The following is a 15,207-nucleotide window of genomic DNA, read 5'->3' as shown; positions in this document are numbered from 1 at the left end:
ACCACACCTAAAAATACACTCCCTTTAATTATACTATTTCAATGGTATGCCTATTCAAATGTATAATCTATAAATGGCTTGATTAAAAAAAAAAGAAAAAATAGATATAGTATACCGTTTGATAGAAATATATTTAATTCAAGGTACACCTTTTTTTACTCTATAAGTATAATATAAATTTAGAAAGTTTTTTTTAATAATTTAGACTAAAGAAAAGAGAATCACCATTTACACAATTTTTAGGGATGCTTATATTTCTTAATTATTTTGCTCTATACAATTTTTCAAAATATTTGTATGCATATAAAATATACACATATATGTGTTATTACCCAGTACATAAATTTTAGTATATGAATTTAATTTTCTATAACATTTCAACAGTAATTATATATTTATGAATACGTGATTAGAAATTATGAACGGTGAACTGCTACACAGTAGTGATACTATAGCTTGTTTGCTCTCCTTAAAAAAAGCGAATGAAAAAACATACAAGTAAAACTGACACCATTTTCAAACTTTAAAAGTGAAATATATAAACTACAACCATTTTATTGTCATTACTTTGTTTTAACATTTGGTTAGGATATTATTTTGTTTTATATCTTTTAATTTATGTTTGTTACCCAATTTTTTTTTCTTAAAATTATTATTTCTAAAATAAAAGCATCGAGCTAGTTACAAATTTATGTAATTAACATATAGAAAATAAACTTATAAATATATTTGAAAAAGAATTATATAAACATATTACAAAATGTGATATATTTTTTGTGTAATACAAAATTATTGTTTTTAAATTTATATATTATACATATGTAATGAAAAAAAATTCCATATATTTTTTTCATATAAAATATGGCACTCGTTGCTATTCCATTTATATAAATATTATTTTATTTTAACGAATTAAAACTTTCAATATGTATTTATAATTTTTTTAAAATATATACTTAGCGAAAGTAAAAAATGTTATAAGCAATAAGAAGTAGTTGAAATACTACACTGTATTTTATTTATATCGAATTGCATATAATTAATAACATTTTTCACAATCTTATTTTATATATAATGTATATATTAATTTATGATCACTCTACGGATTGAAATGTAGTTATTCCCTTATTATTATTTTTTTTTATTTTAATTAAGTATAGCCTATTTATGAATTAAAATAAAACACAAGAAAAAACGGAAGGGGAAAATCAGAAGAATAGGAACTACACTATACTTATAGATATCTACCTTATATATAATGCATGTATAGTCATGTTATATTTTATAAAAACAAGCCACGGACACACTTGAAGAATATCAATCAAAAATAAAAATTTTATAAAGCCGAAATGAATTTATTTAATAAAAAAGAAAAATATATAAATCAAAAAACGAGAATTGAAAAATAAAGAAAGAGAAAATATAAATAGTTGCAATATATTATAGTCAAACGAAAATGTGGTTTAAAAAATTCACAACCGAAAAAGAAACCACCCCACCAAATAATGATGATAATCAAGATGTGGATCAAGAAGTAGATTACACCGATAAAGAAGATGTTGTAGTTGATGAAAAGGAAAACGAGCAAGGTGGCAATGGTGAAAACGGTGAAAATATTAACGATGGTAATGGTGAGGAACAAGAAGACGAGCATGAGCTTGATCAAAATGAAGTAAACGAAAAAATCCAAACTATTATTAATGACCTTTCATCAGATGAAGAAGAAGGGGAAGTTGTTGAAGATGAAATTCCGTATGAACGTGTTCAGGAAAAAAATGAAAAAAGTAAAGAAATTATTTTATTAAATTATTATTCAGAAATTTCAGAAAATAAATTAAATACATTATTAAACATTTTTGGAAATGTTAAAAATATTTATACAGATGATAATGAATGCACTCATGTTATTTTTCATTCTATAAAAAGTGCAACTAATGCAAAAAAATATATTGACAATTTAAAAATAAAAAGTCGAAGAGTACAAGTTATTTATGGAAAACATAAAGATGATTCTTCTAATAGGTTAGGGCAAAAAGGAGATCCAAATGATCTAAATGAAAATGATGAAATAAATAAAACAGGTTATGATTATACACATGATAAATTCTCAAAAGTTCCAGTAAAATTATATAAAAATAAAAATTTTTATTCTAATAATATTTCTGACCATGCTCAGAAAAATAATAAATATTCTTCTTACAAAAATTATATAAATGATAATCAAATTCATATAAAAAATAAGTCTTATATTAGAGGAGATAATTTTACATCACCCGATAAAAATATTTTACTTCCTAACTCAAAAAATCATGCCCATATGAATACTCATCGATCTAGAAATAATTATGAACAAAGTTCATATAATAATAATATAAATTCAGAACATGTTAATAAAATAAATAATAAAGGAGATGTATATCCACCCCCTCCTCCTCCTCCTTCCTTCTTTTCATATAATGATAATAATGTAAATAGTATGCAAAATATAAATAATTCTAACTATACTCTTTACAACTCTACTAATCACAAAGTAAATAAAAATTTTGATGCATATTCTACACATCCGATGTATATAAATAATGAAAATACATCGAACCTATATGATAACGAATATGATGACAATTATATAAATAATATACGATCAAATAAATATAAAACAGACTTAAAACCAAATAATAAATATGATTCAATAGGAAAAGGGTTATATAATAAAATTGTTCCGCCACCTCCTTACTTAAATAAAGATGACAAACAAAAATTTTATAAAAATAATTTAAACTCACCAAATAAAAAATTTACACATATAGATCATTCAACTTATAATCAAAATTATTCTCAAATCAATTATGATGCATTTAATACTGGTCATATAAATAATAATTTTTATTTAAAAAATAAAGATAATTATATGGACTTAGATCATAATAACAGAAAAAAAAAACACCCATGGAAAACCAATTTTAATGATAAAGATATGAACGAATTCCGATTTGATGATGATATACAAGAAGATTATCAATTTGATGAAGAAAATCCTTTTAATATAAATTCAGAAAATGTTATGATTGATAATCCAACTTGGCTAGTTAGAAAAAATACACCTGCTATAAAATGGGATCAATCTGCATCTATAAAAGATAATCATATAAATTATGTCAATTCATTTATAAACGAAAAACTTTACAATAGATACTTACTCATAACTAACATCCCACCCGATCTCAATGAAAATAATAAATTAAAAAATTATGTCAACGAATTATTATCAGCTGAAAATAAACAAGAACCTTGTATAGAGGCTTCAATATTTACTGCAAGTCAGGATGATGAGCCAAATTTTTTCAAAAAAAATGACAAGGAAGAACCTACTTCGGACGAGCCAAAAGAAGCTGCAGACGGCGCAGAAACTGCAGAAGCAACGGAACCAGCCGATCCAGAACCCACCACCACTAAACAACCAGAACCCAAAAAAGGGAAAGCCACAAAAGGGAGACCAAAACGAGGAAAGAAGGCAGCTGAAGTTGAAGAAGCTGAAAAAGGTGATGAACCAAATGAAAACACTAAGATGTATGCACATCTAACATTCAAAACTATAAAAAATGCAGTAGATGCAAAGAAAGAATTAGAAGAGAAATCGTTTAAAGTAACATTTTCATCACCAAATAAAGCTAATAATTGTCTATGGGTTGGAAATATTATGAAAAATTATTATATGCGAACATATAGTATATTAAAAGCAATGCTTAAAGAATTTGGCGAAATTATAAATATTAAAATTGTGATAGAAAAGAATTGTTTATTTTTACAATATAAAGAAATAGAATTTGCAATCAAAGCTAGAAATCATTTATATGGTATACAATTATCAAATAATATATTTTTAAATATCGATTTTTCTACTTTAGGAGAATGGGAAGGAAAACAAAAAGCTAGCTTTGCACGAAAAAAACTATTAGATTTATTATTATATGATAATAATTTTTTAGAATCAAAATTAGAAAAAAAATATAATGAAAAAAATATGGGTTTTTTTTGTGATTCAAGTATTATGAAAATATTGCAAAAAAATATGATTCAAACTAATTCTATTTCAGGAGATAGATATAAAATGTTTAAAAATAATTCATTGTCATTTAATAAAAATAAAATAGATTCACTATACAGAGACAAGATGGGAAAAAGAATTACAACTAATAGACTTTTAGATAAAAAAAATAACTTATCATATAAAAAATCATTATTAAATAATAAAACAAATAGTATATATGATAAACATACAAAAAGAGATGGAGGGAAATTATATAAAAGAAAAATTGATGAATCAGAAAAAAACAGTAATGAATATCGTGATCGTAAAAAAAAACGAGATACCAAGGATGAAGAAAATTCTAACAGTCTATATAAAAAAAAAAATAAAAATAATTCACAAAATGAAGATACACAAAATCAAATTTTATTTAATTGTGATGACATTGATAATGTTCAAGAATCAGATGAAAAAATTATTTCTTTTTATGTTAATCAAAAATATAAATGCGATTTCAATGTTAGTCTATTCGAAGGGAACCCCAAATTATCCATGTAAGTTCATTTCTTTTGATAAATATGCATTTGTCAAATGTTGTATTAATCTTGCTTGTTCATCTTTCATACTATCTTTACCTCTCCCTTTTTAGCTACTCCAAACTTAATGTTGAAACGAAGAGTGACATCAAAAATTTGAAACACATCCAGACAACATCCTCTGATCACGCAATCTGGAAAGTTCATCCCAGTAAGCAATTTCACATTTTGTTTGCTCCCTTTTTTTAATACCACTGAAAAATGCTTTACATATACTGTCACACATTACGTACATGTTTTCCTACCCTTTAGCTGAAACTCAAAAAAAGAAATTTTATCACATTTGCGATCACTTTAATAAGAAAAAAAACATTCCCGTTGTTCTAACGAAAGAACGTATGATCTTCATTGTTCCACCCAAGGATGAGTATTTAGAAGATCTCGGAGTAAGAAAAGGAAAATATCAACAATGCTATCTTGCATACATCTATGAAGTGACATGTGTGATGACTAATTTGGTTGCCTATTCATTTTCATCACTTCCTTTTTCAAATTATGCAGGTCGAAAACATCGATGGAATGTATGCCTACGTCTTTGAGACAAAAAAAACATAACAATGAAAATGTTTCATTCATAAAGACTTTTTACTATTTGCTACTTTTTATATTTTCATTTATATTTTTTTTTTTTTTTTTTGATGTTTATAAATACTAATTTAAAAAAATAAAAATCTACGAATAATAAATTGCATTCGTTACAAAAAAGAAAGAAAAATACGAAAAAAAAAATTAAAAAAAAAAAAAAAAAAAACAGGAGCAAACATAATAAGTAGTATCATTATTGATACTCTTAATAATATCGCTAGTTCGCTCAAAATGAAAAAACAAACACAATATATATATTCCTTAACTGTCTTTAAATATTTCTATTTTATTTTTGTTAAATATATTACGAGATAGTCACTACATATGCTTATATTCAACAAAATTATTCTAAAAGTTTTCCTTCTATTCTTTTAAAATCGACAGGAACTATTATACTTTTGTTTGTTAATTCATTTATTATATGATCACAAGATCCGATATTTCTTAAGTTGTCCTCCAAGCTGTTCTGGTAGGTATGGAAATTGTAGTTTTCTAAAAAGGCGGAAAAAAACAGTAAGTAAATTAGTATGCAAAGTAGAACGTATGCAATGTAGGAACGTATGATTATTGCTACTGTGGCAACGCACCATTTAGTAGGATCGTGTATATGATGTCGACTAAGTTATAAGAGTTGACTCGCTCCGATATGTCAATTGGCCTACACAAAAGAAAACACACAAAATTGTATATAAACAAAAATGCAAAAAGAAAAAGTAACAAATTTCTTAACAACATCTTTGAGCTACTTACTTTGATTTGAGAGCAAAAATACATTGCTCCAATTTTTTCATAATATTATTATTAATCATTTTGCAAACTTCATTATATTTATCTTCATCATGGACACTCTCGACCTTCACTTCGACAATCCCGTGTAGTAAAGACGCAAATGAAAAGCACTCCTCGACGTTTATCTGCAAGGTGAACCGAAAAAGGTGCAAATGTGTAGAACAAAATAATGTAGTTGAAATACGCTGCTGCATCACGAGAAGCCACTTACGTATAGATGGAGCCAGAGGGAGGGGGTGGCCGCATGGTGGGACAAAAGAATTGTCTTGAACACGACGATGTTTTGGTAGTAATCAAAATAGGTGTTAGACAAGTAAGTAAAACATTGAAGAAGTTGTTTGTACTGATATAGCAAATGATTTATAATAACAAAGCAATATTCAGCTTCTTCTACAAGATATTTCAAAGCTTCTTTATTAGGCTTAGCAGTATTCGAATCATTTAAATTATTTCCTAATGCATTTTGATTATTCATATTGTTTGATGTAGTAATAGTATTTAATCCTCTACCATTGTTTGTATATTTTTGTAATTTTTTATTAATAACTTCTAATAATTTATATTTCAAAATTTCTAATTGAGCTTTCCATTCGACTCCAACAAATTTATTATCATAACTATGGGAATAATTATGAATGTTATTCTTTAAATTCGAGTAAGAATCATTTTTTGTATTATTCATATTGTTCATGTTATTATTATTGTTATTTATACTTTCACTCAGATCTTTATAGACATCCTTATTTATTGTATTAATATTAATTGTGTAACCTTCTTTATTATGTGTTTTATTCCATATATGATAATAAATATTTTCATTATTTATGTATTTATAATATGTTGTTATTTTTATTTCTTTAAACGATTTAAAAGAATCGATTAATATTTTATAGGGTCTAAACAGCCCTAAATATCTATTACTATCTGCATTTGCACTATCAACAATTATATTATTTTTTTCACCATATGAATCATGTAAATGCATTTTATTTGATATTAGATGTTTTAAATTTTTTATTTTTAAAGGTGAATAACTATTTAGATTATCTATTTCTTCATTAGGTTTTGGAATATTTGCAAAAATTATATCAATCGTAACATTGTATGGCCATTCATTATTTAAATCGTGTTCTTCTATTTTGTTCATAAAAATTGGTTTTTTATTATTTCCTTTTTTAACTAGATATCTTAATTTATATTCTTTTTGATAAAGTTCGTAAATATCAAAACTATGTCTTTCAAATGGAAAATCATCTTTTTTAATATTTAAAAATTGTTCACCAAATTTTGTTTTTTGTATATATCTTTCGTTTGATGGGAAATCATCATTTTCATTATTTTGCATATTTTTTATTTTTGCTCCATTCATATTTATACCATCTTTTATATCTCTATTCATGGTAGCACCTCCTGAATATTCTTCATTGTTGTTTTTTAAAATTGTGTCTTTCTTTTGATCTCCCTCTTGATTAGCTATACCATTTACGTTGTTTGAAAAGTTTATACCTGCATTATTTGAATTTATTGCATTACTATTTCCTACTGATAAATCTAAACTGTCTTTTGTAAAAAAGGAATTCATTGATTTGTCGTTATATTCATATAAAGATGAAAAGTTATAATAATTAAAATTTAATAGCTCAAAAATGATGCCATATTTATTAAAACTCTTAATCATAACACCTTTAACAATTTCTATTTTTTTTAATTCTTCTAACTTAGATTTATATATTTTTATTAATTCAATTTCATGTTTTCTAGTTGATCCATTGTCATATAATAATTTTAAATTATTTAATTTTTGATTTAACTCTTCCATCTTTTTATTTTTATTATCTAATACACTACTCTGTTTGTCTAATATACTTTTCTTTTCATCAATCTTTTTCATAAGTTTTGAATTATATTTTTTTAATGCATCTATAGCTTTTTTTGTTTTGCCATAATTTAGTTGTATAACTTCATATTTTAATATTGCATCATCTAGATGTATACTTATATTATTTAAATTATTTATTTTATTTATAAATTGAAATATTATATTCCTTATGTGTTCATATAATTTAATTAATTTAGGAAGATTCTTCTTTTCATTACTTACTTGCTTTAATGAATATACTCTACAACGACGAATAATATTTAATGTTGTTTCCTTTATCATTTCTTGTTTTTTTTTTAAATTTTCTCCTAACTTCTTTTTTAATACCATATTCTCTTCGTTCTTTCGTTTTTCTATCTCCTCATAATTTACATTCACCTCTTCCCCACCTTTATCTTGTTGTTCATCATGCTCGTCATGCTCGTCATGTCCGTCAGGCTCATCTTGCTCACCATGTTCTCCTCCATTTCTATCGTCGCAATTCTCTTCATACTCGTTTTGATCCCTGTTTAGGGAATAAAACATTTTTTCGTTTTCCTCTTCCACCTCATCATTTTCCATATCGTCATTCTGCCCATTGTCTTGTTCATTCTCGTCATTCTGTCCGTCATCATGTTCATTCTCAGCATTGTCTACTTCATCCGGTGCAAAGTCAAAGTTTGCAGACTCATTGGTGTTTCCCTTTTTCGCATCATCATATGTGCCATAGTTATAATCTTGAGCATTGGTAGAGACTTGGAAAGGAATTTGTTTTTTAAAGCTTTCATTATTATTGCTACCATATGCATAATTGCCATTTCGGATGTTAATATTATGGCTAGCTCTATATCTTTTATTTCCTACATTATTTTCAGATTCTTCATTCATATCATTGTTATACCTCTTACCTCTTTCTATAATATTTATAGTTTTTCTATCTGGTCTTACTTTCCAATCTACATGTAAATTCATATTATTTCTATTCATCATTTCAAAATTTGCATCTTTTTCATTTTCATTTTCTGCATCTAAATTCTCTTTCTGTTCATATTCCTCATTTCTATAGGAATGTCGAATATCAAACTCGTTTTCATCAGTGGGTTCAAGAGCATCCTTAAAGGAGTTGTTGTCTTCGCCAGCTTCATCATTCTCGTTTATTTCGTTTCTTTCCGTTTGGTTTCCTCCGCTGACTTCCCGTTTTTCATAATTTTCACAATTTTGATTTAAACTTTGACGAATGTTTTCCATTTTGTTACCCTCTGAATTAGTACCAGTATTGGAAATTCCCTTGTCTTGTCTATCCATTTCATTTTTGTAATTTTCATAATTTACATTATTTTGTGTGTTTCCACTACTGTTGTTTAATAATTTTCTTAAGAATTCTTCATCTTCATTTTGAAAACTCTCGCTCAAGTAATTTTCTTTTACTTTTTTCTTTATAGGTGATAATCTAACTGATTCAACAAGGTCTTCCGAAGTTTTTGTTTTAAATCGAGCAGATTCAGGAGACATAGATCGAATCGAATTTGTATCATTATTATTTAAAAAATCAACATTACTTCGTTTTTTTTTATTATTATTAGATATCGTTATACTATTATTTAAATCGTATTTATATAAAAGCTTATCGATTGGTGATTTTTCATTATCGTTTTGATTTAAATTATCTTTAACTTCTAATGACGAATTTGACATACTTTTTCTTTTTACATCTGACACATTAGAATCACTAGATATTCTTGTAAAATGTGTTAGATGTAAAGGAGATATCTTTTCTTTATCATCAAATACAGCTATAGATCGATGAGAAAATTGCACTGATTTTTTTCTAGCACTAAGTGTGTTATTATTATTATTATTTTGTATATTATCTTTTAATTCTTTTATAGGACTTGCAGAATTACTTTGTTTTAATATTCCTTTTTTAGGTGTTTCATTATTTATTTTAATTTGTCTTGTTGAGTTTATTTTATTTTCCCATAAACTAAAACTATTATTAGATGTTCTACTATTATTTAATGAATCATCATTACCATAATTCATTAGAACTTCCATATTATTTTTTTTACTTTTCGATGTTCGTCTTAAATATTCAGAATCACTTGCATACTCTCCCAAATAATATTCATTTTCTCCTCCATCATTTTCGTCTCTACCTTTTTCACCTCCATCATGTTCATACTCCATTCCATTCGCTTGACTCTCACTTAAAAAGAAATTATTTTTCAAATTATTAAATTGTGCATCTAAAATATCGATTGATTGATTTCTTTTTTCTGAACGTTCAGAAAAATTTACATTTTTTATATTATAATTTTCTTCATCTCCCATTTTATCTTTGGAAGGAGAAGGAGTAATTAAATCGCTATCATATGGAAATTCACTTTGAGATAGAGATCCATTGAATTGGTCATTCGATTTACAATCAAAATTGTTTGACATAATTTTTGTATTATCTTCAGTAACACTTAAATTAAAAACAGATGAATGTCTACCCTTATTATTTGGCATTACACTATTTTTTTTTTTATTATTTAAATTTAAACTATCTCTTAAAAAATAATCATCATTTAGTAAACTAACTTTTGAATATACAGATAATCTATCTCCTTTCTCGATCCCACTTTTTCTTTGTCCTTCTCTATAAATTAAATTTTTACAATAATCATCACTATTTAATAATTTATCAAATTCTTGACTAGACATTCCTTTTAACTTATCCATATTATTATAACTATCATTCAATTCATTGTTTATTATTTTATCTTCCCTAAGTGATATTTTTATATCTTGATTCATATCTGGCTTCCCAGATATCTGATTATTTCCCTCCATGTTTATATCAAGTACGTTTGCAAATTATATTGTATTTAAAAGAAACGAAAAAAAATATTTTATTTTATTTTATTTTATTTTATATATTTTTAAACTTATTTTTTCAAATGTTTTACAAATCTCATGTTTAGTAAAGACTCTATTTATTATAGTTCCCCTTTATCAAACAAAACCGAAACTGTCTAGCAACTTTTCTGCGTGGCGCCGTGTGCGCTCAGTTCCGTACTGCAGTTACGTATTGTGTAATTACGTAATTACGTAATTGAATAATTTCGTATTGCTTTTTTGGAAAATGGTTCCACACAGCTTTGCAACGTGACTTAGCACCAGCGCAATGTCCTAAGCAATGCAATAGCTCGACGAAAAATGCTGAGTATTGCAAATCGAATCGTTTCCTTTTTTGTTCTGTGAAAATCGCTAAGAGATGGGAACACTCAAAATATCTGCATAAAAAATAAAAACGAATTTCAAAATAGTTTAAAAATAATGCATAGTGTGTGTGCACTTCTTCTTGCATATGTTATGTATTAAATTTTTTGTAAATTGTTTGCGAATTGCTTGCAAATGGCATGAACACAAGTTCACCAATTGGCTTCGTATATCTCTCATGCATATCAAACTTAACGTAAAAAATGCAAAGAATACAAATGTATTTTTTTCATGCTTTTCCCACCTTACCATACGTTCAGTATCCCTTATGTAACTTTTTTCCAACGAGTTTTATCTTACTATTTCATTAAAAGGTTGGAATTAATTTAATACAAAGCACCAAAAAAATATTTTGAAAAATATTATCAAAACGAATCTCAATTATACAAATTAATATATATATATGCAAATTATATTTTACATTTTTTATATCCAAACGAAATATATTCACACTTTTGCATATATCTCGATGCCATTCATTTTACAAATTTTGTCTTTACAAATTTTTTAAAAAATTAAAAAAATATATAATTGTATTTTATTGTATTCCTTTGAATACTGCTATTATTTAAATAGTGATATATTAAATATGCAAAAAAATATGCAAAAATATATGCAAAATATATGTAAAAATATGTAAATATATGTAAAAAATAATATATATATATGTATTTTTTTATATTAATTATTTTTTTCCCATCCACATACCATTAGTGCGCATACGCTTATTATTTTTTTTTTTTTTTTTTTTTTTATTTCTTAATAAGAATAATAACTGTGTGTAATTAAAATAGTATAGGCGAAAAAGAAAAATTATGCTTTCAATTTTACATTTCTCTTTATTTTTTCCTTTACATTTTTAAATGTGTTTTCTTTAAGGTTGGTAAATAAACAGTTCATAAAATTCGCAAAATACATGAAATACAAAAAAATGCCGGTCAAAAATAAACAAATGGGAATATCCCGCTTTAAAAAAATAAAAAATAAAGAAAAGGCATGAAAATATATCACCACTTGATTTTTATTTTTATTTTTCACACATTCAAAAAAAGAAATGAAAAAATTATATATGCAAAAAAATTTAATTATGTTTAAACAAATTTAGAAAATAAAAATCTAAAGAATTATTGTGCTATATAATGCGTTTGTAAATGAAACGGCAAATGGAATTGCCTCTACACATGCACACGCACCCATCAATTGTCACTCTCGCTTCCATAATTGGTGTCGCTTGCCTATTTAGACAATCGATGCATAAGGTAAGCAGAATGAACAAAGGAACCGGGCAATTTAGGCCGTCTGGGGTGGGACGTACACAACAAGGCCATCGAAGGCTGCAACTACTTCATTCTCCTGAATATCATTTTTTGTCTTACTAAAATTGGCTGAATTATTCTGTCTATTCACTGATTCAGTATTATCCTCTTTCTTTTCATTGTTAAAGTTGGAGACATGTACTAAATTTACTTTTTTTATATTCTCATTCGGTGTTATATCTTTTTTTTCTGAACTGATATGTGACTTATTTCGATCCGAATGAAAAGCTTCTAAAGCTTCTTCTTCAATCTTTTTCATAATAATCATATTTTTCAATTTGTTATCTCCTGTATATCTTTGTGAAAAATGCGTTAATATTAATTTCTTTGCTTGAATTTTTTTTGCAAAACTTCCTGCCATATGAGAAGTAGAATGTCCACGTTCCGAAATTAATTTATTATAATAATTTATAGTATCTAAATTATCGATTTTTCCATTTTTTTTCACAACTTTATTATTTATATCATTTTGTTTTTTTTCAGATGGCTCTAAATTATTATCACTATTTTCTGACATACTTTTGAGAGATAGTGGATTTATATAATTATCTTCATCATATATATCTGTATTGTATAACATATTATCATCAGATAAATCGATTAAACTGTTTGTTGCTTCATGTATTAGGATGTCTGCATCTTGTGCTTCTTTTACTAAACTAGATGCATCACAAGTATCTTGACATATAACAATTTTTCTTTCTTTACGTATTTCTTTATATGCATCTGCATAACTTAATTGTGTATTATCAGGAAATATAAGTACATCATCTGTTTTCATTTTTCTTATAACATTTTCATATATTTTATAAGGTATAAAATCTAAATTTTTACATTTTTTTAATTCATCGTAATTATTTTTAATTATTTGATTAATATGTTCTGCATTAAATTTATTTTCTGACTTCTTTTCTTTAATGATATAACCTATTGTTGGTACTGTATGTTTTATTTGAAATCCATTTATTTCTATAGAATCTGTTTGTAATATAGGGTACATATTATTTGCATCTTTATATATGTATTTTAAATCGGCTGGAAATTTTTTCGTACCTCCCATATTTGAATTCTCAGGACTTACACAATTTGAATTATTTTCATTTCCTTTTATCTTTAATTCATATACAAAATATTTAGCCATACGTTTTGAATACGTAGAATTAAAATTGTTTTTTAAAAATCTATATAAACCTTCAGGACCATATATATTAATAGTGTTTAAACCCCTAAGCATTGTCAATACAGATATAAGTCCTAAGCAATGATCTCCATGTAAATGTGTTATAAATATATTTTTTATCTTACTAACTTTAATATTGGCTTCTTGTAATGATATAAATGTACTTTCACCACAATCAAATAAGTATGCTTCGTTATATTTTTTCTTTGTTGTTTGAAAAATAAATGATGATGTACCTCTACTTACAGATGGATACATAGAACCTGTACCTAAAAATATTATCTTCCAATCACTTTTCTTTTCACCTATATCATTAAAAACATTTCGTTTTATTTTTACATCATGTGTTTTGTTATCTATATATATTGTCTTCTCATCAAATCCGTATGCCCTTACCGAATTATTCAAAACGGTTTTAAATAAAATTAATTGTCGTGCTATTGTCTCTGCATCTAAATTTGTGTTGTCACCGTTGCGGTTTTCGTCAGCCTCCTCTCCATTTATGAGCATCGATTTGATCCATCTTAGTATCAAACTATGAATGGGATCTCTACCAAACGAATCATTACCTAACGAAATTGAATCTTTTTCAATTATTTGTTGTATATATCTTGTATACTCTTGGAGTAATATTTTATCTGGTTCAAGATTCAAACTGCTTTCCAATTTTTTAATATCATAATGAGGTATGTTCGTCTTTTTTTTGGGACTCTCTTCATCATAAGTATCTTTATTATTGGGGTCTACAATTTCTTCAATTCCTACATTTCCAAATAAATATCTATTTGCAAAAAATAATTTATCAATTCCATCTTTCAGAACTGTAATAATTTTCTTTTTTTTATAATTTTCATAATAACTATCTTCACAACCTTCTACTATTTCATTCTGTTTTAAATAATTCCTACTTCCCTCTACAAACAAGTTCCTACTTATTTTTTTATTTATAAATTTTTTATTTTTATTTTTATAAGCATTGTCAAAATATTTATTGCCCTCTTTATTATTGAATGCCAAATAGGAATACGAATTTTTATATCTTAAACAAACGACCACAGAAATATTATATAAACAATATGTTATAACCAAGTATTTAAAAAAACAATTATAAAAATAATAAAACATATTTCCCCTTCCTTTCTCTTGTACTGGTAATCTCGTGTTTGTTATTCTTTGGAATTCTCTTTATTTTGTTTTTTTCATTTTTAACACTTAACATAGAAGAAGTGAAAAAGGAAAGAAATACAAAACGGAGGAAATACCTCTTACTCCAAAGGCATTATAATTTATTTTCTAAAAATATAATTTAAACAATCGAAATAAACATACCCAATCACATTATTAAAAATTGCATAAAATTATAAAAAAAAATTAAGTTAATCATATTTTTTAGTTCAGCAATTTAATTGCAATAATTAAAATCTATAACGACAATTTCGTTCCTTCACATTTTTCACACAAAAATTATTTTCCATATCAAGCCATCCAAATACATATTTTTTTTTTCTTAAAAATGTTTATACATTTTCTATATTTTTACATTTATATATATTATTGTTTTGAAAATGAATATATCATTTTTCATATTTACC

General features: G+C 25.6%; 3 protein-coding genes across 3 annotated transcripts; 1 reads left to right on the top strand and 2 right to left on the bottom strand.

The window, feature by feature from the left end:
- Nucleotides 1–1,456: 1,456 nt before the first annotated feature.
- On the top strand, nt 1,457–5,178 carry PCHAS_0623100 (RNA-binding protein, putative; the record flags this gene model as incomplete). Its single annotated transcript, XM_016797550.1, has 4 exons — nt 1,457–4,581; nt 4,677–4,774; nt 4,876–5,009; nt 5,125–5,178. The coding sequence occupies 4 exons, from the start codon at nt 1,457–1,459 to the stop codon at nt 5,176–5,178; spliced, it is 3,411 nt and encodes a 1,136-aa protein (XP_016653491.1).
- Nucleotides 5,179–5,551: 373 nt separating this feature from the next.
- On the bottom strand, nt 5,552–10,690 carry PCHAS_0623000 (conserved Plasmodium protein, unknown function; the record flags this gene model as incomplete). The annotated part of the gene is made up of 4 exons (XM_016797549.1): nt 5,552–5,700; nt 5,796–5,866; nt 5,959–6,122; nt 6,209–10,690. The coding sequence occupies 4 exons, from the start codon at nt 10,688–10,690 to the stop codon at nt 5,552–5,554; spliced, it is 4,866 nt and encodes a 1,621-aa protein (XP_016653490.1).
- A 1,719-nt stretch (nt 10,691–12,409) lies between these two features.
- PCHAS_0622900 (metallo-hydrolase/oxidoreductase, putative) lies at nt 12,410–14,740 on the bottom strand (the record flags this gene model as incomplete). Its single annotated transcript, XM_016797548.1, has 1 exon — nt 12,410–14,740. One exon carries the CDS (start codon nt 14,738–14,740, stop codon nt 12,410–12,412), a length of 2,331 nt encoding a protein of 776 aa, XP_016653489.1.
- Between the last annotated feature and the right edge of the window lie 467 nt (nt 14,741–15,207).

Source organism: Plasmodium chabaudi (assembly GCF_900002335.3).
Source record: "Plasmodium chabaudi chabaudi strain AS genome assembly, chromosome: 6".
Taxonomy (NCBI): Eukaryota; Apicomplexa; class Aconoidasida; order Haemosporida; family Plasmodiidae; genus Plasmodium; species Plasmodium chabaudi.
This window is presented reverse-complemented; position numbering and strand designations above follow the sequence as displayed.